General features: G+C 37.0%; 1 protein-coding gene across 3 annotated transcripts in view; it reads left to right on the forward strand.

The window, feature by feature from the left end:
• The window catches only part of TMEFF1 (transmembrane protein with EGF like and two follistatin like domains 1), a 96,934-nt gene that overhangs the window by 26,729 nt on the left and 53,991 nt on the right, over positions 1-16,214 (forward strand). For all 3 annotated transcript variants that reach the window (XM_061426338.1, XM_061426340.1, XM_061426339.1), the window contains exons 2-3: positions 2,402-2,511; positions 11,482-11,611. In XM_061426338.1, the coding sequence (XP_061282322.1) occupies positions 2,402-2,511; positions 11,482-11,611 (240 nt within the window). The remainder of the gene's footprint in view (positions 1-2,401; positions 2,512-11,481; positions 11,612-16,214) is intronic.

Here is a 16,214-nt window from a genome sequence, read left to right on the forward strand (position 1 = left end):
CTTGACCCATGGACAAAATAAAAATTTTATTTATTGTTGTTTGATATGTCTGATCTCTTTGGAACCCAGTGTGAATCTTGAAGCTACAAAGAAAAGAAGTAAGAGAAATAGACTAAAATTTATTTCTCAAATCATGCAATTCTTTTTATTTCTATGGTCCCTAAAATGGATTAAGTCTGTGGTTGAGCAGAGATGTCATGCTTTCTTATCTTCTTTTCTAGAGCAGTTCTTTATGAATATTTAGTTATGTTCCTTGGGTTTTAATGTGTACATAAGACAGTAACTGGAACCTGGAGACCTTGTGCGAGTTCCCTGCAGGAATATAGGTAGACAGAAAAAAGCAACCCTCCCCCCCAACACACACTTAGTATTGAGCTTCAGGAGCTAGTGTGAGTGTTTAAGGGGGGAAAGGGAAGAATAAGCGAAAATTGGAAGATGAGGAAAACCAAGAACATAAAGCTTCCAGAGCCAAGGTGAAAGGAATCGAAGGATGGTCGCCTCTGCCCTGAATACTGTGTGAAACATTGAGAGCGACAAAACAACTGCATTAGCTTCCTATAGTTTTTGTTTCTGCTGATCTAAAAAAATTTTTTTACACATATGGTTGAACTTTAGAGCAATCCAATTCTGTGCACCTGAGATCCATTTAAGGAAAAGAAAAAAAATTTTTTTTGTAACCTATAGTTACATAGACATGCTTACTTTAGTGCAATGCTTGGTTCAGGGTGGTTATTCAAATAAGTACCCTGACTGTCCACTCCTTGGGTGTTCAGGTACTAGACTATCAGTTCCTCAGAGGGTCAGCTGGGAGTAGGAGACCTGAGACAAATGGCAGAGATATTGCAGAGCACTGAGGACAAGTGGGGCCGAGAGCGGCAGTGATGGTCAACCAGGACGTGTGTCACTAGATAGAGAAATGGAACCTCCTCAAGGCAGTCCACTGAGGCCTGCTTCGAAATCTAGGAGTAGAAAACAACCAGGGATGAGGGACTGCAGGAGAAATGCTTGCCAAGACCTCATTTCCATCTAGAGCTGCAGGAAGGAGGTCTTGTGCTCTTCCCAGAGTGTCTCAGCTGTTGAGCCACAGAGTCAGGAGTAACTTGGGCTTCTCTGCTTCCAGACTCGTGAATTTACCTCCTCACTGGGATGAGTTGCCTTTTTATTTTTTAACAACATTGTTTATTTATTTTTGGCTTTGTTGGATCTTTGTTGCTGCGTGGGCTTTTCTCTAGTGGTGGTGAACCAGGGCTGCGGTCTAGTTGTGGTATGTAGGCTTCTCATTGCTCCTGTTGGGGAGCACAGGCTCTAGGGGGTGCAAGCTTCAGCAGTTGCCGCGCGCAGACTCAGTAGTTGTGGTTCTCGGGCTCTGGAGCACAGGCTCAGTAGTTGTGGCACACGGGCTTAGTTGCTCTGCCGCACGTGGGATCTTCTTGGATCAGGGATCGAACCTGTGTCTCCTGCATTGGCAGGCAGATTCTTCATCACTGAGCCATCAGGGAGGCCCTGGGATGAGTTTTTAAACAACCATTTGTTGATTGTTTATAAAAGTGCATTTGTTGTTGTAGCTCTCATTCCCAGTAGGGAGGATATGAAAATTGGCTTTGTAGTGGTTTTCAACAGTTCCATGTGATTGGCAGCTTTTCTCTAACCTGGAAGCAATTTATTAGGTTTCCTAGAGAGATTATTTTGATCGTTCCAGAATAAGACTGACAGTCTTGGAACAAGCACAGAATGACTGCAGAGTACTTGTATTGTTGATAGGCTCTGCTTCATGTGGTAGTAAAATTATATCAATCATTTAAAAATCTTAAATCTACGAAGATTTTGAACCTCTTTCTTTGCACATAAATGCCCCATATATACTTATGGTGTGAACTACCGTATATATCTATTGTGTGAAATTCAAGCTTACTTTATCATTCTTTTGTAATTGAAACTGTTTATCTGTCTAGAGTGAATAATGATCACCCAAAACTTATTCTGGGTGCCAAAAAATTCAAGATTTTTTTTCAGTTATTCTTATTGGCTGCCCTTAAAAGTAACTCAGTCACTAGAAAAATAATGTAAATTATTAAGATAATAATAGTAAGAAGACCGTCTTAAGCTCTTGGCAGGCAAAATAAAAAAATTCTGTGGATTTCCCTTTTGAGAATTATGTGAAATCCTGAAATTTTGAGCTTTATTTTGCTTTGCTTTATGTGATTTAAGGCACATTACTATGCACAACTTTCTTTGGGGAATCTTGAACATTTTGTGACCCATAGAACTTAATTTTTGTATGTTGTGACTTATTATACTTGTCGATGAGATATAAGGATTTTTTTTCTTTTATTTATATATGCATATTTGGATAAAAAGGAGACACACACACATATATGAAACAATTTTTCCTCTTTTACAGAATTAAATGTGAGGGAATCTGATCTAAGAGTTTGTGATGAATCATCATGTAAATATGGAGGCGTCTGTAAAGAAGATGGAGATGGTTTGAAATGTGCATGTCAGTTTCAGGTAAGGAAATCAGACCTTTTCTCAAAAGTTTTAACGTTTGTCATATTTTGTAATTCTACATTTTTTTAAATTAAAAAGCTTATTAAAACACCTTGAACCCTACAAGAAATTTGGGTTCACAGCCCACTGATTCTTGTCAAATGAAACACTACTGTTTGTACCTTCCATTCTTTTCTTGAATGATAAGGACAGATTGGCTCTCATAGAAGGTGAAAATGCCTTGAAAAAAAAATTAAAAGTTTTATTCAAATGTATAATTGTCACTGAAAGGAAGTAAGGTACAGATTGCAGTAGAGTCACTTATTTAAAATGTTGGTCTTTTTATCCTCTTTCCTTGTCTTTCTTGTCTTTCTCTTTCCCTTTTTTGCTTATTTCCCTTATTTCCCCCTTATTTGCTGCTGTCTCATCTTTTTTCGGCCAGAGGACATGACTGCCTCAGGGTAGATCCGAGTTAGAGATGGATTAGAAAGGGGGAATCTCAAACTAAGAGTGCGAATATCTTTATTTTTCAGATGCTGTTTTAGTTGTGAGTTTGTTGTCTTAAAAAAAAAAACAAAAAGAATGGAAGTGAAATCTGCTCCATTTTTTTTTTTTCCTTTTGATTGTGTCGCACAGCTTGCGGGATCTTAGTTCCCCCGACCAGGGACCATTGTTCACAAAGTGGTCCCTTATTCAGAATTTGTGATGAAACAAAAAAGGAACTAGAAATTTTAAAATTCATGATCTTATTCTAATTGTGCCTACCATTTTGGATTTTAAAGGGAATAAAGGGAACAGAGATTAGGAATAAAAGCATAGGATAGTCAGTATTTCTAAAACCCTGTACAGCTTCAGGCATAATTCTGTATGATCCATCTGAAAATAGATAGCATATTTCCCACCCTTTCTTAGGGTATTGTCATGAGAATCAGAATCAGAAAGAGACCTTGAATATGAAGCCTTTTTGAAAACTGTTAGCTATCAAGTTTATTTTCATTAAAAGAAGTAGAAAGTTTAAGTAAAGGAGGAAGGGGTGGGAAGTATACTGATGACCAGCCAAAAATGTTCCTCTTGGTCAAAAGGGACTTTACAATCCACTGTTTATTGACAGTAGCCACCTTTGAAGTGGCTTAGCTAACCTTGTGCCCACCCCTTCATGGTTCCTCATGTAACAGTAGTCAGGCCAGTGTAACTACTGTATATAAAATAAATAACCAACATGGACCCACTGTATAGCACAGGGAAGCCTATTCAGTATTCTGTAATAACTTACATGGGAAAAGAATCTTACAAAGAATGGATATATGCATATATAACTGAATCACTTTGTTGTACACCTGAATTAACACAGCATTGTAAATCAACTATAATATAAAATAAAAATGAAATTAAAAAAATAGGCAGTGTTATGTCTGCCTGCCCTCTTGCTCCCTAAACCTTCTTAAGAAGGACAGTAACTAAAGTGGGCTTCTTTCCTTAAAAGAAGGTGTTGATTACATGGTATGTACCAAGCCCTCATGTGCTTTTACTTCTTTTTGTTCTTCATGTTAGATAAATTTTAGTTACCTACATCAAGGTTCACTGATCCTTTTTTCTGTCATCACCATTCTGCCATTCAGTGAGTCTTTACTTTCAGATACTTTATTTTTAGAATTTATAGTTTCTGTTTGAGATTTCTTGTCTTTTCATTCCTTACAAGCTTATTTTCCTTGAGCATAGATATTGATGCTTTAAAAATCTTTGCCAGTTTCAACATCTGGGACATCTCAGGGATCATTTCTATTGATTGCCTTTTCGTTTGAGAATGGATTGTGTTTTCTTTTTTTTCCTATTTATTCTGACTGTATCCTACACCTTGTGAATGATGTGTTTTCTAGTGTTTGGATTACATTCCTCTGAGTATTGTCATTTTTGAAACAGTTGAATTGACTGAAAAACAGCAGACTTTGTCCTTCCTGTTTGAGTAGCAACACAAATACCATTTATTTCAGTCTTGGCTGGTCTACTTGGAGTGTGCCCCATAAGTGCTTGGTTCAAAAGTCAGCCACGGAATCTGGGGCTCCCTGGTTTCTCTCTCCTTTCGGGGACTTTCTCGCTCACTTCCCAGTGGCTTTGGTCGCTCTGAATTCTATCCTGTGGGTCTTCATGCAACAAAGATTGAAGGTTTTTTGGTGGGTATTTTAGCTATCCTGGGTGGGGAAAACTGGGGCTATTCCCCTCTTCCAACTGTTTTTTATTTCCTTAGGTTAAAGTCCTTGATGTGGAGTTGTCGGGCCAATGGAATGCTTATGTACAGATTAGCATTCTCACCAAGAGCAGTGTTACCAGGCTGCTTGTTTGCTTTCAGCCTCTTGGTAGTGAATTTTGTCAGTCCTTTTAAATTATATAAATCTGAAAGGTAAAGAAACTTTTTGCATTTGATTACTGGAGAAATTGGAAATGTGCCATAGATTTATTTACCATCTTTTTGAATTAATATTTCATATTCTTTCTATTTTGGGGAGTATTTTCTTTTTCCCTGTGTTGATCTGTAAAGATACATGTGTATACTGTGTTAATAAAATATAATGTACTGTTTGTGTTGTTCTTATAATATTGCTGACTGTGCTGAGCATTTTATATCTATTAACTCCTAAATATTTTATATATATTTATATATAAAAATTAACATAACAAACTCTTATGAAAACCTATGATGTAGGTATCATTTTCATACATTTTTTAAAAGTGTGGTATTTGCCTTAGTAAACAACTTGAACATTATATAAGGAAAAAATGTCTTCCTTCCACTCCAGACTACCAGTTGCTCTTCTCAGAGGCAACATCTGTTAATTCTTACATTTCCTTTTAAAAATATTCTGTTTTACTAATACATAAGTGTTTTAATTTCTTTTAAGTACTAAGTCACTTATGCATGCATGCTAAGTCACTTCAGTCTTTTCTGACTCTGCAGTCCTATGGACTGTATCCCACCAGGCTCCTCTGTCTATGGGATTCTCCAGGCAAGAATACTGGAGTGGGTTGCCATGCCCTCCTCCAGGGGATCTTCCCGACCCAGGGCTCAAACCCACATCTCTTATGTCTCCTGCATTGGCAGGTGGGTTCTTTATCGCTAGAGCCACATGGGATATATGTAATCCATATAAACTAAAGTATCTTAGAGATGGTTACTTTTTAGTTTATATGGATTACAAAGAAAGCTTTATATATTTTAAAGAAGTTATCCTAGTATTATTTTCATTTTATGTTTTTTTATATAAAGTTTTACATTTTCATTTTATATTTATCTTTGTCTTCATGATTCTGCTTTTTATTCTCAGAGTCTTTCCTTGCAACTCTACGGTTATAAAGCCTTTTGACCTTTTTAACTTACTTGAACAGCTAGAGAACCTTCTCATGATCTATCTGAATCCCTGTATTCTTACCTTGTGGCAAAGCAAGAAAGGAAAAGAAAAGTTAGGGGTTTAGATCACTAGACATTTACCCAGAGCTTACTTAGTGGTAGGTGCTGGGGATATAAAGATGTTTAAAGACAAATTACTTACCTTGCAGGAGCAAACTGCCTAAGGGCTTACAGCGTGACTTGATCCTGCTGCTGAGCGAAACTTTGACTCCTCTTCTTTATATGCTTTTACGTCTCTTCAACTTAGACTTCCGTTCTTGCTGGTTTAAGAACAATGACCTCATGTGCCCATTAAACACTTTTCTGTGGATGCTTTAGCAGTATCTTTCAATTCATTTAAAAACCTTGCTTATGATTCATCATGCTTTCAGTGTCAAGCTTTTGGAGGGGCATAATTGAAACACATTTTAACAGATAATAATAGGATTTTAAATTCTAAAATTGTTTTGTTTAGCCTGTTAATAGGAGCTATTACATCTTGCCACATACATAAACAAAATTGCTTTTATTAATTTTGAACAAAGAAAAATGATCAGTATTGCATCTTTTCATTGCAACCTGAATAATATATAAAGAGAAATGCCTGTGGCTTTTCCTGTTTTCTTTCTTCCCCTTTGTTCTTCTGACTGGAGTTCTCAGGCTGATACCTTTTTTTCCCTGAGTTTCATAGTATTTGCTCTAGCTAAGTACTCTGTCCTCTTATTAGACTTTTGTATTAGTCAGGATTCTCCTGAGAAACAGAGCCAACAAGGTATATAGAGAGAGAAGAGAGAAAGAAATTACAAGGAATGGGCTCACTCAGTTATGGACATGAAGTCCCATGATCTGTAGCCTGCAGGTTGGGGGCCCATAAAGGCTGGTAATGTGGTTCCAGTGTGGGTCTGAAGGCCAGAGGAGCAGAGGAGCTGATATGTAACTCTCAGTCTGAGTCCATAGGTCTGAGAACCAGGAGAAAACCAAGGTCCCAGCTCACCAAGGTCAGGAGCTTATTCTCCCTTCATTTGCCTTTTTCTATTCAGGCCCTCAGTGGGTTGGATGATCCCACCCACATTGGAGGGGGTATTTATTCAGTTCACCAGTTTAAATGCCAGTGTCATTGAGAAATACCCTTGACAGATACATCCAGAAATGTTTAATCTAGGCACCCTGGAGCCCAGTCAAGTTGATACTTAAAATTAACCATCACAACCTTGTTAATATTATTGTATTCAGCACAGTTCCTGACACACAGTAGGTACATAATAAATGCTTGAATGGACGTGGCTGCAGAGTTGTACACTGCTGCATCTTTGTAAACTGCTTCAAATCACTCTTCCAGGTAAAGAGTAGGTATAGGGGAGAGTTCTTTCCCCCAGCAAGAGTGACAGTAAAGAGGAGGCAAACCTTAAGATAGAGTCATGCCTGAGTCAGAAGTTGCGTGTTGTTAAAATTGCCCAAATCATATAATTTTTGTATAGCATAATAAGAAGCTCCTAAAAGCAACTCCTGGAAACTGACCGAGGAACTGCAGGTCTGCTTTTCCCATCATGCTCACTCCTTGGTATGTGCTTGTTAGGTTGTATTTCAAGGACATTGCCTATCTGTTTTAAGCTCCTTGCTCACTACCACCAAGTGAGATCCTGCTGAAAAACTGGAGCATGTAGTGGTTAGTGTTAGAAATTGGCTATGACCCTAGACAATTACTTAGAACTCAGAAATGATAATATCTATAGCAGAACCAGTGAATGTTTGTTGAAAATTTACTATGGCCAGATATAAATGCTAAAGATGGATTTCTCTTATTTAATACTCATAACAGTTTTGTTAGGTAGATACTATTATAATTACCATTGTACAGATAGGGGAAAAAAAATGGCATTGGTGCTAACCCGTAGTCACATGAATATTTGACCCAAGATTTGAACTCAGCATTTGACTTCAGAACTCTGGCTCTAAGCACTAAGTAGAGTACTGGAGTGGGTTGCCATTTCCTTCTCCACATGTGCTTTGCAGGACTGTTACATTTAAGTTAGTTTAGGACATTAAAGTTGCAGCCAATATTTACTAGATAGAAACTCTGCATTAAATGTTAGCTATTACCGTATAGATTCGCAGCCCTATCAGACTTAATAACCCTTTTTTATAACCAATAATTTGTATTCCATTTCTTTTCTAAAGTGAAATTTGTAGATAATGTAGCTTACATAAACATGTAATTAAAGAAATCAATATAATGTATAATTGAAATGTAAAGGAGAAATAAAAGTAATTTATAATAAAATAAGTATTTCAAAATGTAAATGCTGGGACATGATTATACTAGAAGACAATGTAGGGGTCCATTGCTTATATCTACTTAAATGAATATTTGGATTTTTAAAAAGATCATCATCAGCACTTGCATACCAGTAGTACTTGAAAACGAAAAGTAGAAGTATGGTGAATGCTAGAATAAAAACTATTAGGAGAAGCTGCTGCTGCTGCTAAGTCGCTTCAGTCATGTACGACTCTGTGCGACCCCAGAGACGGCAGCTCACCAGGCTCCCCGTCCCTGGGATTCTCCAGGCAAGAACCCTGGAGAAGCTAGAGCAGTCTTATTTGTTTATGATCTTACCGTAGTTCCTGCATGAATGGCTAGAGATGCATTCAGAAATTGTATGGTGTACAAAAAAAAAAAAAGAAATTGTATGGTATATATAAAAAAAGTTGTTGTATGGTATATAAACAAAAAGAAATTGTATGATATGTATGTTGTATGGAACTGCCCTTTCCTTTGTGGTACTTTGAGCACTCTTAGAATCCATCTGCTAAATGACAGTAATGTCCTCTTGTCATCAGTTCAGTTCAGTCCACTAATTTGTGTCCAATTCTTTGCGACCCCATGGACTGCAGCACGCCAGGCCTCCCTGTCCATTGCCAACTCCCGGAGCTTACCCAAAAACTTATGTTCACTGAGTCGGTGATGCCATCCAACCATCTCATTCTTTGTCATCCCCTTCTCCTCTGCCTTCAATCTTCCCCAGCATCAGTGTCTTTTCAAATTAGTCAGTTCTTCTTATCAGGTGGCCAAAGTATGAGTTTCAGCTTCAGCATCAGTCCTTCCAATGAATATTCAGGACTGATTTCCTTTAGGATGGACTGATTGGATCTCCTTGCAGTCCAAAGGACTCTCAAAAATCTTCTCCAACACCACAGTTCAAAAGCATCAATTCTTCGGCGCTCAGCTTTCTTTACAGTCCAACTCTCACGTCCATACATGACCACTGGAAAAACCATAGCCTTGACTAGACGGACCTTTGTCGGCAAAGTAATGTCTCTGCTTTTTAATATGCTGTCTTGGTTGGTCATAACTTTTCTTCTAAGGAGAAAGTGTCTTTTAATTTCATGGCTGTAATCACCATCTAAAGTGATTTTGGAGCCCCCAAAATAAAGTGTCTCATTGTTTCCATTATTTCCCCATCTATTTGCCATAAACCAATGGGACTAGATGCCATGATCTTAGTTTTCTGAATGTTGAGTTTTAAGCCAACTTTTTCACTCTCCTCTTTCACTTTCATTTGTCATGGTGACAACCAAAAATGCCTCCATGGGGCACCCAGACCTAAGGGGCATGAGCACCTTTGTGAGCACTGTATTAGAAAGTTGTTAAGCGTTGCTGAGTGAAGAGTTAGTTGGCTTGAAAAATCCATAGACTTGTATTTGACATCTTGGAGCTTATGGTCTTTTTTTGTTGTGTTGTTGCTAATTATACATTGTATAATTACAGAGTAACATTGACTCCTGCAGACATCATATAGTTTTATTGTGTACATGTTAGGGGAAGAGAATAAAGGAATGTGATCCTTAGAAGAACTGGAGGAATATAGGAAGGCATCCTAAAGTAAAATTTGAGTTTTAACTAAAGTTGATGTAGGAGTCTGGTGATAGTGTATAGCAAGTCAACTTGGTTATAAAATATTTTATTAAAAATTGTTTTTACCAGTGCTACCTGAGGTAGCATGCCAAAGTTATGGTTCATAAAGTAAGTTGACCACTTGTTAAAAAGTAAATGAATGATGAAAGTAAGCCTTGCTCATTGCAGAAAAATTGAGAAAAACAGAAAATCCTAAATATGGAAATAAAAAAATATGGTGACAAGTAATGTGAAAAATTTATTGATGTTTTCTTCCAGGATTTACTCTGAATATTTATTTTTCTAAATAACTCAGATATATATATATAATTTATCTTCTTTCTACATTTTTATTTTATATTATCATATTATTTAAGAAATTTTCATTCAGTTTTATGGACTAGATAATGCATTTAAAAATGGCACAAAATTCTCAGAAGTTATATACATGGTATTATTACCTGCTTTTCACCTAACATCATCTTTTTATGTCACACAGTATTCTTATAAAGTTCAATAACTCTTTGAACATATATAGCGTGCTTTAAAATAAACATTACCTTATTGGATACTTAGATTTTTTCTTGTATGTTTTTGATATGAATACATTTCTATTTGAAATGACTGTAATAAATTTTCATCTATCGTAGTTTCCTTCAGATAGATCCTTAAATGTGTAATTCTAGATCAAAAGCCTCATTGCTTTTTTAGAACTCTTAAAATGTGTTATTAAATTGTATTCTTTAAAGATTGAGCCAGTTTAAATTACAGCAGGGCTATTGGTATGCAACTAAATTGAATTTTTTGTTTGTCTAGTAGCCAGTTTTATAAGGTTAAAGTAGCATCTTATTTTCATGTACAACTCTGATTATTAGTAAAGGTCAGCATTTTTAATATATTAATTGACCATTTGTTATCTTTCTGTAAATTTGTCTTTTGTCCATTTTGTATTAATTGGTACTGTCTCTGTTTTAGTGATGATAACTTGTATCATGTTATACTATTTTCTCCCAGATTTTAAAACTTTAGTCATGTATATTTTTGAAATACAGAAGTTTTAAAGTCTTTTAAACATCTCAATTCAGTGTCATTTCTCACACCTGTATCATCTTTTTTCTTTTCATCTACTAATTCTTCAAGGTCCAGTTCATGTTTCACTTTCTCTGAGGAGGCTTTCTTAAATACCTTATATCTTACAGTAATAGGTGTTAGATATAATACTTATTATCTGTACTTTTGATTTAGTACATGATCATATATATACCCACACATATATATTTCATATTTATATGGCTCTCTAATAAGATTGTAAAGTCTCAGAGAACAGAGCTCATGTGTCTTCTATAGCATTTACCTTGAAACCTTTTATACTAGAGGTGCTGAATAAGTGAATTTTGATAGTTTACATCATTAGTGCTTATTCCAAACATTGGAAAGAATCTCCTCTTATATTATCTCCTTGGATTGCTAGCAAATGATGTAGACAGGATAGAGATTTTCATTCTCATTTTTATGGATAGTTGATAGTTAAAATATTTTCATTATAAATGTGAAAAAAAGGTATGAGAAAGTAGCACAGCTCTTCTTTTTAAAAACCAAAGAGCAAACTTCTGTCGTAGAAGTGTGTTACAGTCCTATGGCATTACATTTGTGAATATGAAATGAACTATTAACATTCACATGTCACTCTGAGAATTTATTTTTGTTTCTTTTGCAGTGCCATACGAATTACATTCCTGTCTGTGGATCAAATGGGGACACGTACCAAAATGAATGCTTTCTCAGAAGGGCTGCTTGTAAGCACCAGAAAGAGATAACAGTAGTAGCGAGAGGACCGTGCTACTCTGGTATGTGTGATGCTCTCCTAAAGAAACGTTAGAAGTGGTTCTGCTGTACTAAGGTGAAGTTTCCAGTCAGAGGTTCATTCCCAACGCTGCTGTGCGGATTGGGATGATTATGTGGGAAAGTGGGCGGGGGCTCTTTTTGCCCCCATCTCATGTTGCTTTTTAACCCCAGGTGGTCTCTCTTATTACCTCTTCTGTGGCACTTCTTAGGACGTTTTTAATGTTTAATACTATTTTTGGTGGGGACTTTGCATATCAGTTTTGCCTTATGGTTTGAACATTAGGCAGAATAAGATTTGGGAGGGTAAATGCTATGAGATCCGTTTTGTTAATTTTTATTTTGGTGCGAGGTGGAGTGGGGAATATGTAGAAACTCATTAGTGGCATCCCAGAAAGTGTTTGTCCAAGCTCTTCTCTTTGTATCTTTTCTGTTTGCCAACCTTTGTTACCAACTTCCTCCCAGTTTTTGTATATACTTCTCTTTTCCTTCCTGAATTATTTGTTGTTGTTGTTACTAAGTTGTGTCTGACTCTTTTGTGATGCCAAGAACTGCTGCATGCCAGGCTTCCCTGTGCTTCACTATCTCCTGGAGTTTGCTCAAATTCATGTCCATTGAGTCAGTAATGCTATGTAACCATCTCATCCTCTGTCATCCCTTTCTCCTGCTTTCAATCTTTCCAGCATCAGGGTCTTTTCTAAAGAGTTAGCTCTTCGCATCAGGTGGCCAAAGTATTGGAGCTTCAGCTTCAGCATCAGTCCTTCCTATAAATATTCAGGGTTGATTTTGTTTAGATTGACTGGTTATATCTCCTTTCTTTCAAGGGATTCTCAAGAGTCTTCTATAGCATCACAATTCAAAAGTATCAATTCTTCAATGCTCAGCCTTCTTTATGTCTTCCTAAATTGGTAGTGGTTAATTTTGGAAGGCATTACTATAAGAAACCAACAGTAATGCCTTGGTTTCTTACTTGTGTTTGTATTTGGGAGCAGGGATGCTGGTGAGATATTATAATAGAATTATTGTATGAAGGTTAGCAGTAAATGTGGAGGCTGTTCTTTATATGATTACTCCATTTCCTTTCTTTTCCTGTATACTACAGTGCCTGTGTTCAGAGTTTTTATTGGGGCTCCATTACATAAGCATGACTAATTGCTTGTCCGTGTGGTTGATCTCAAATTTGGTCTACTAACACCACATGATTCAAAGCCTCCACTCTGAACTATGTGGTTGGTCTTTCTGGTGTGAGCTAGCCCCTACCCTAAGAATATTGAGTGTGGCCAGCCCCACCCTCATATCTGATGTGGTCAGCTTCCTTCCTAAACATCAGTTGCCTTCTAGAAGCTGTGGGCCAAGGCCAGATCTCTCTTTGGGAAAGGCCAAATTCTTTTCCATACACTAAATAATTAGGTTCTCTTAGGCCAGTAGACTGTGATTTGTATGGTTCTCACATACTTTCTAGGTACATTATATTTCACAGACTTGATTTAGAAACTAAAAAGGAATATGGAGTTCTTTATAATCCCAAATTAATTATGCATCATTTATGAGGAGTTAAGATGCCAACTGCTTTGATAAACAGTGAATGTTAAACATGGGGAGGCAGAGTGTTAGGCTGGAAAGAGCACTGCACTAGGCTTAGAAAGTCTAACTTAAATTAACTCCAGCTCTGATTTGCTGAATGACCTTGCACAAGTCACTTAGCTGCTCTGAGCCCCAGTTACATACCTACATGGTTAGATGGTTATCGTCTCCTGTGGTTAAGTGAGGGTCGAATGAGCTAAGCTATAAGGTGCTACTTTGATCTTGTTATCTGCTAGGTGGGCTCTGTGTTCTGTCATTTAGTCTGGTGTAGGTCCTGTTTGCTGTGCTAGAAATAACATTCTCCTTTGCTTATTTGAGAACTCCTTTTTTTAATGCTTTAATATTGAGCTTAAGTCTTTTCTCCTCTCTGAAATCTTTCTTCTTTGGCATCTCCTGGCAGAGTTTGTTCATGCTTTGTGCATATGTCTGTGTATATATCATACTTCATTTCATTTATCCAACACAGATGAATGTGTTTATCCTTTAGCCAGATCCTGTTTCTGAACAGGAAAGTACTATGTCTTGCCTAGAGAGGATGTCTTAATTCCAGGGTTGGAGTTGGGGAAAGCGTGTGTCTAGTGAAAATCTAATCTACAGAAAGAGCTCAACCTCATTATCAAAGTAGTCACAATATATTTATTTCAAAATTTTAAATGACTCTTATGGGAGGTGGTGAGATATAATATTTATTAAAATTGGACATTGGTTGAAAAAAAGGTTGGTAGTGAGTATCTCCTGGACTGGGTCTGTCTTATTTATCAGTTTGTACCTATTCCTTTTACTATGTTGTCTAACACATAATATGTACCTAGTCAATGTATATGGAATAGAAGGGAAAAAGAGAGTTTTCCTAAGAAAAATTTGGTAATAAAAATAAGTCAAGTTCCCTTCTTGTCTTTTTTTCTGCTCTTTCATCCTTTTCCTCTACTTGGAAACGATATTTTTCATGGTTGATCGGTCAGTGAATACTCTATAAGACTTTGTATAAAATCGCATGAAGTGTTGAAGTTCAGTTCAATTCAGTCGCTCAGTTGTGTCCGACTCTTTGCAACCCCATGAACTGCAGCACCTCAGGCCTCCCTGTCCATCACCAACTCCTGGAGTTTACCCAGACTTATGTCCATTGAGTCAGTGATGCCATCCAGCCATCTCATCCTTTGTCATCCCCTTCTCCTCCTGCCCCCAATCCCTCCCAGCATCAGAGTCTTTTCAAATGAGTCAGCTCTTTGCATCAGGTGGCCAAAGTATTGGAGTTTCAGCTTCAACATCAGTCCTTCCAATGAACACTCAGGACTGATCTCCCTTAGGATGGACTTTTTGGATCTCCTTGCAGTCCAAGGGACTCTCAAGAGTCTTCTTCAATCTCACAGTTCAAAAGCATCAATTCTTCGGAGCTCAGCCTTCTTTATAGTCCAACTCTCACATCCATACATGACCACTGGTAAAACCATAGCCTTGACTAGACGGACCTTTGTTGGCAAAGTAACGTCTCTGCTTTTTAATATGCTATCTAGGTTGGTCATAACTTTCCTTCCAAGGAGTAAGCGTCTTTTAATTTCATGGCTGCAGTGACCATCTGCAGTGATTTTTGAGCCCCCAAAATAAAGTCAGCCACTGTTTCCCCATTTATTTGCCATGAAGTAATGAGACCAGATGCCATGATCTTAGTTTTCTGAACGTTGAGCTTTAAGCCAACTTTTTCACTCTACTCTTTGACTTTCATCAAGAGGCTCTTTAGTTCCTCTTTCTGCCATAAGGGTGGTGTCATCTGCATATCTGAGGTTTTACTGATATTTCTGTCGGCAATCTTGATTCCAGCTTGTGCTTCTTCCAGCCCAGCGTTTCTCATGATGTACTCTGCATATAACTTAAATAAGTAGGGTGACAATATACAGCCTTGACGTACTCCTTTTCCTATTTGGAACCAGTCTGTTTTTTTATGTCCAGTTCTAAGTGTTGCTTCCTGACCTGCATACACATTTCTCAAGAGGCAGATCAGGTGGTCTGGTATTCCCATCTCTTTCAGAATTTTCCACAGTTTATTGTGATCCACACAGTCAAAGGCTTGGCATAGTTAATAAAGCAGAAATAGTGTTGAAGTGGCTGATACCTAAAATGTGTATTTTTTCCAATCCCTCTTGTTTCTACCATGATTGGGACTTTGATTATTGTCTTCGGGAAATTGAGGGTGAGGGGGGAAGGGAGCGATATTGTGAAGGATGTCCCCTGTTCTTGAGAGCTATCTGACAGACTGGAATGCATTTTCTGGTAAATTCTCCCTAGAAAGTGCTGGATAGAGTGTCAAGTTCATCACTTGCCATCTTGGCTCCAGGCTGATGATGCTACAGTCTTGCCCTCTTTAATATGTTTTGTGCCATATGTTGGTTCTTTCAGGATTATAAAATATATATTTTAAATTAATTACCTTTTACACTGGTTTCTTGCTGGTAACTTTGAGGGAGGCTCTTTAATTTGATTAGTAACAAGTTTTTCAGACACCTTGGTGAGATTCCTTCTGTAAGGTTTCCTGGAGGAAGTTAATTTCATCAGTATTAAGAAAGCCTCAACCCTGAGGTTCTTTCCTTCTAAACCTTAGGTTTATTCATATCTTTTGGCCTTTATCCACAGATTTAATTAAGAAGATTTTTGGAGCAAGACCCAAAGCTTTTCCTCCCTTTTTATTAAAAGCAGTTTATTTATTATTCCTTTAAAGCTTTAGCAAAGTTAAACATTTTTTCTCCCTTAAAGTGAGTTCATTAAAATTATTTTTATTTAGCCATTTACTTTATAATATTTATTGATTTTTCACTTTGTACAAAGCACCTGTGTATTTTCTGAATGAGCTACAAAGATTATGAGGTATATAGATTATGTATCCAAGGAATTTATATTTGGAGAAAGGTACAAAATAAGTATATAAGAATAAATTGTTGGATGTCGAAAAAAATGAGAAAAGGGACTATCTGAGAATGGATATCACAGTTTGATTTTTGATAAGAAATTTTACTATTTGGTAAGATGAGA

This window comes from Bos javanicus, chromosome 8, assembly GCF_032452875.1.
Source record: "Bos javanicus breed banteng chromosome 8, ARS-OSU_banteng_1.0, whole genome shotgun sequence".
NCBI classification, from domain to species: domain Eukaryota; kingdom Metazoa; phylum Chordata; class Mammalia; order Artiodactyla; family Bovidae; genus Bos; species Bos javanicus.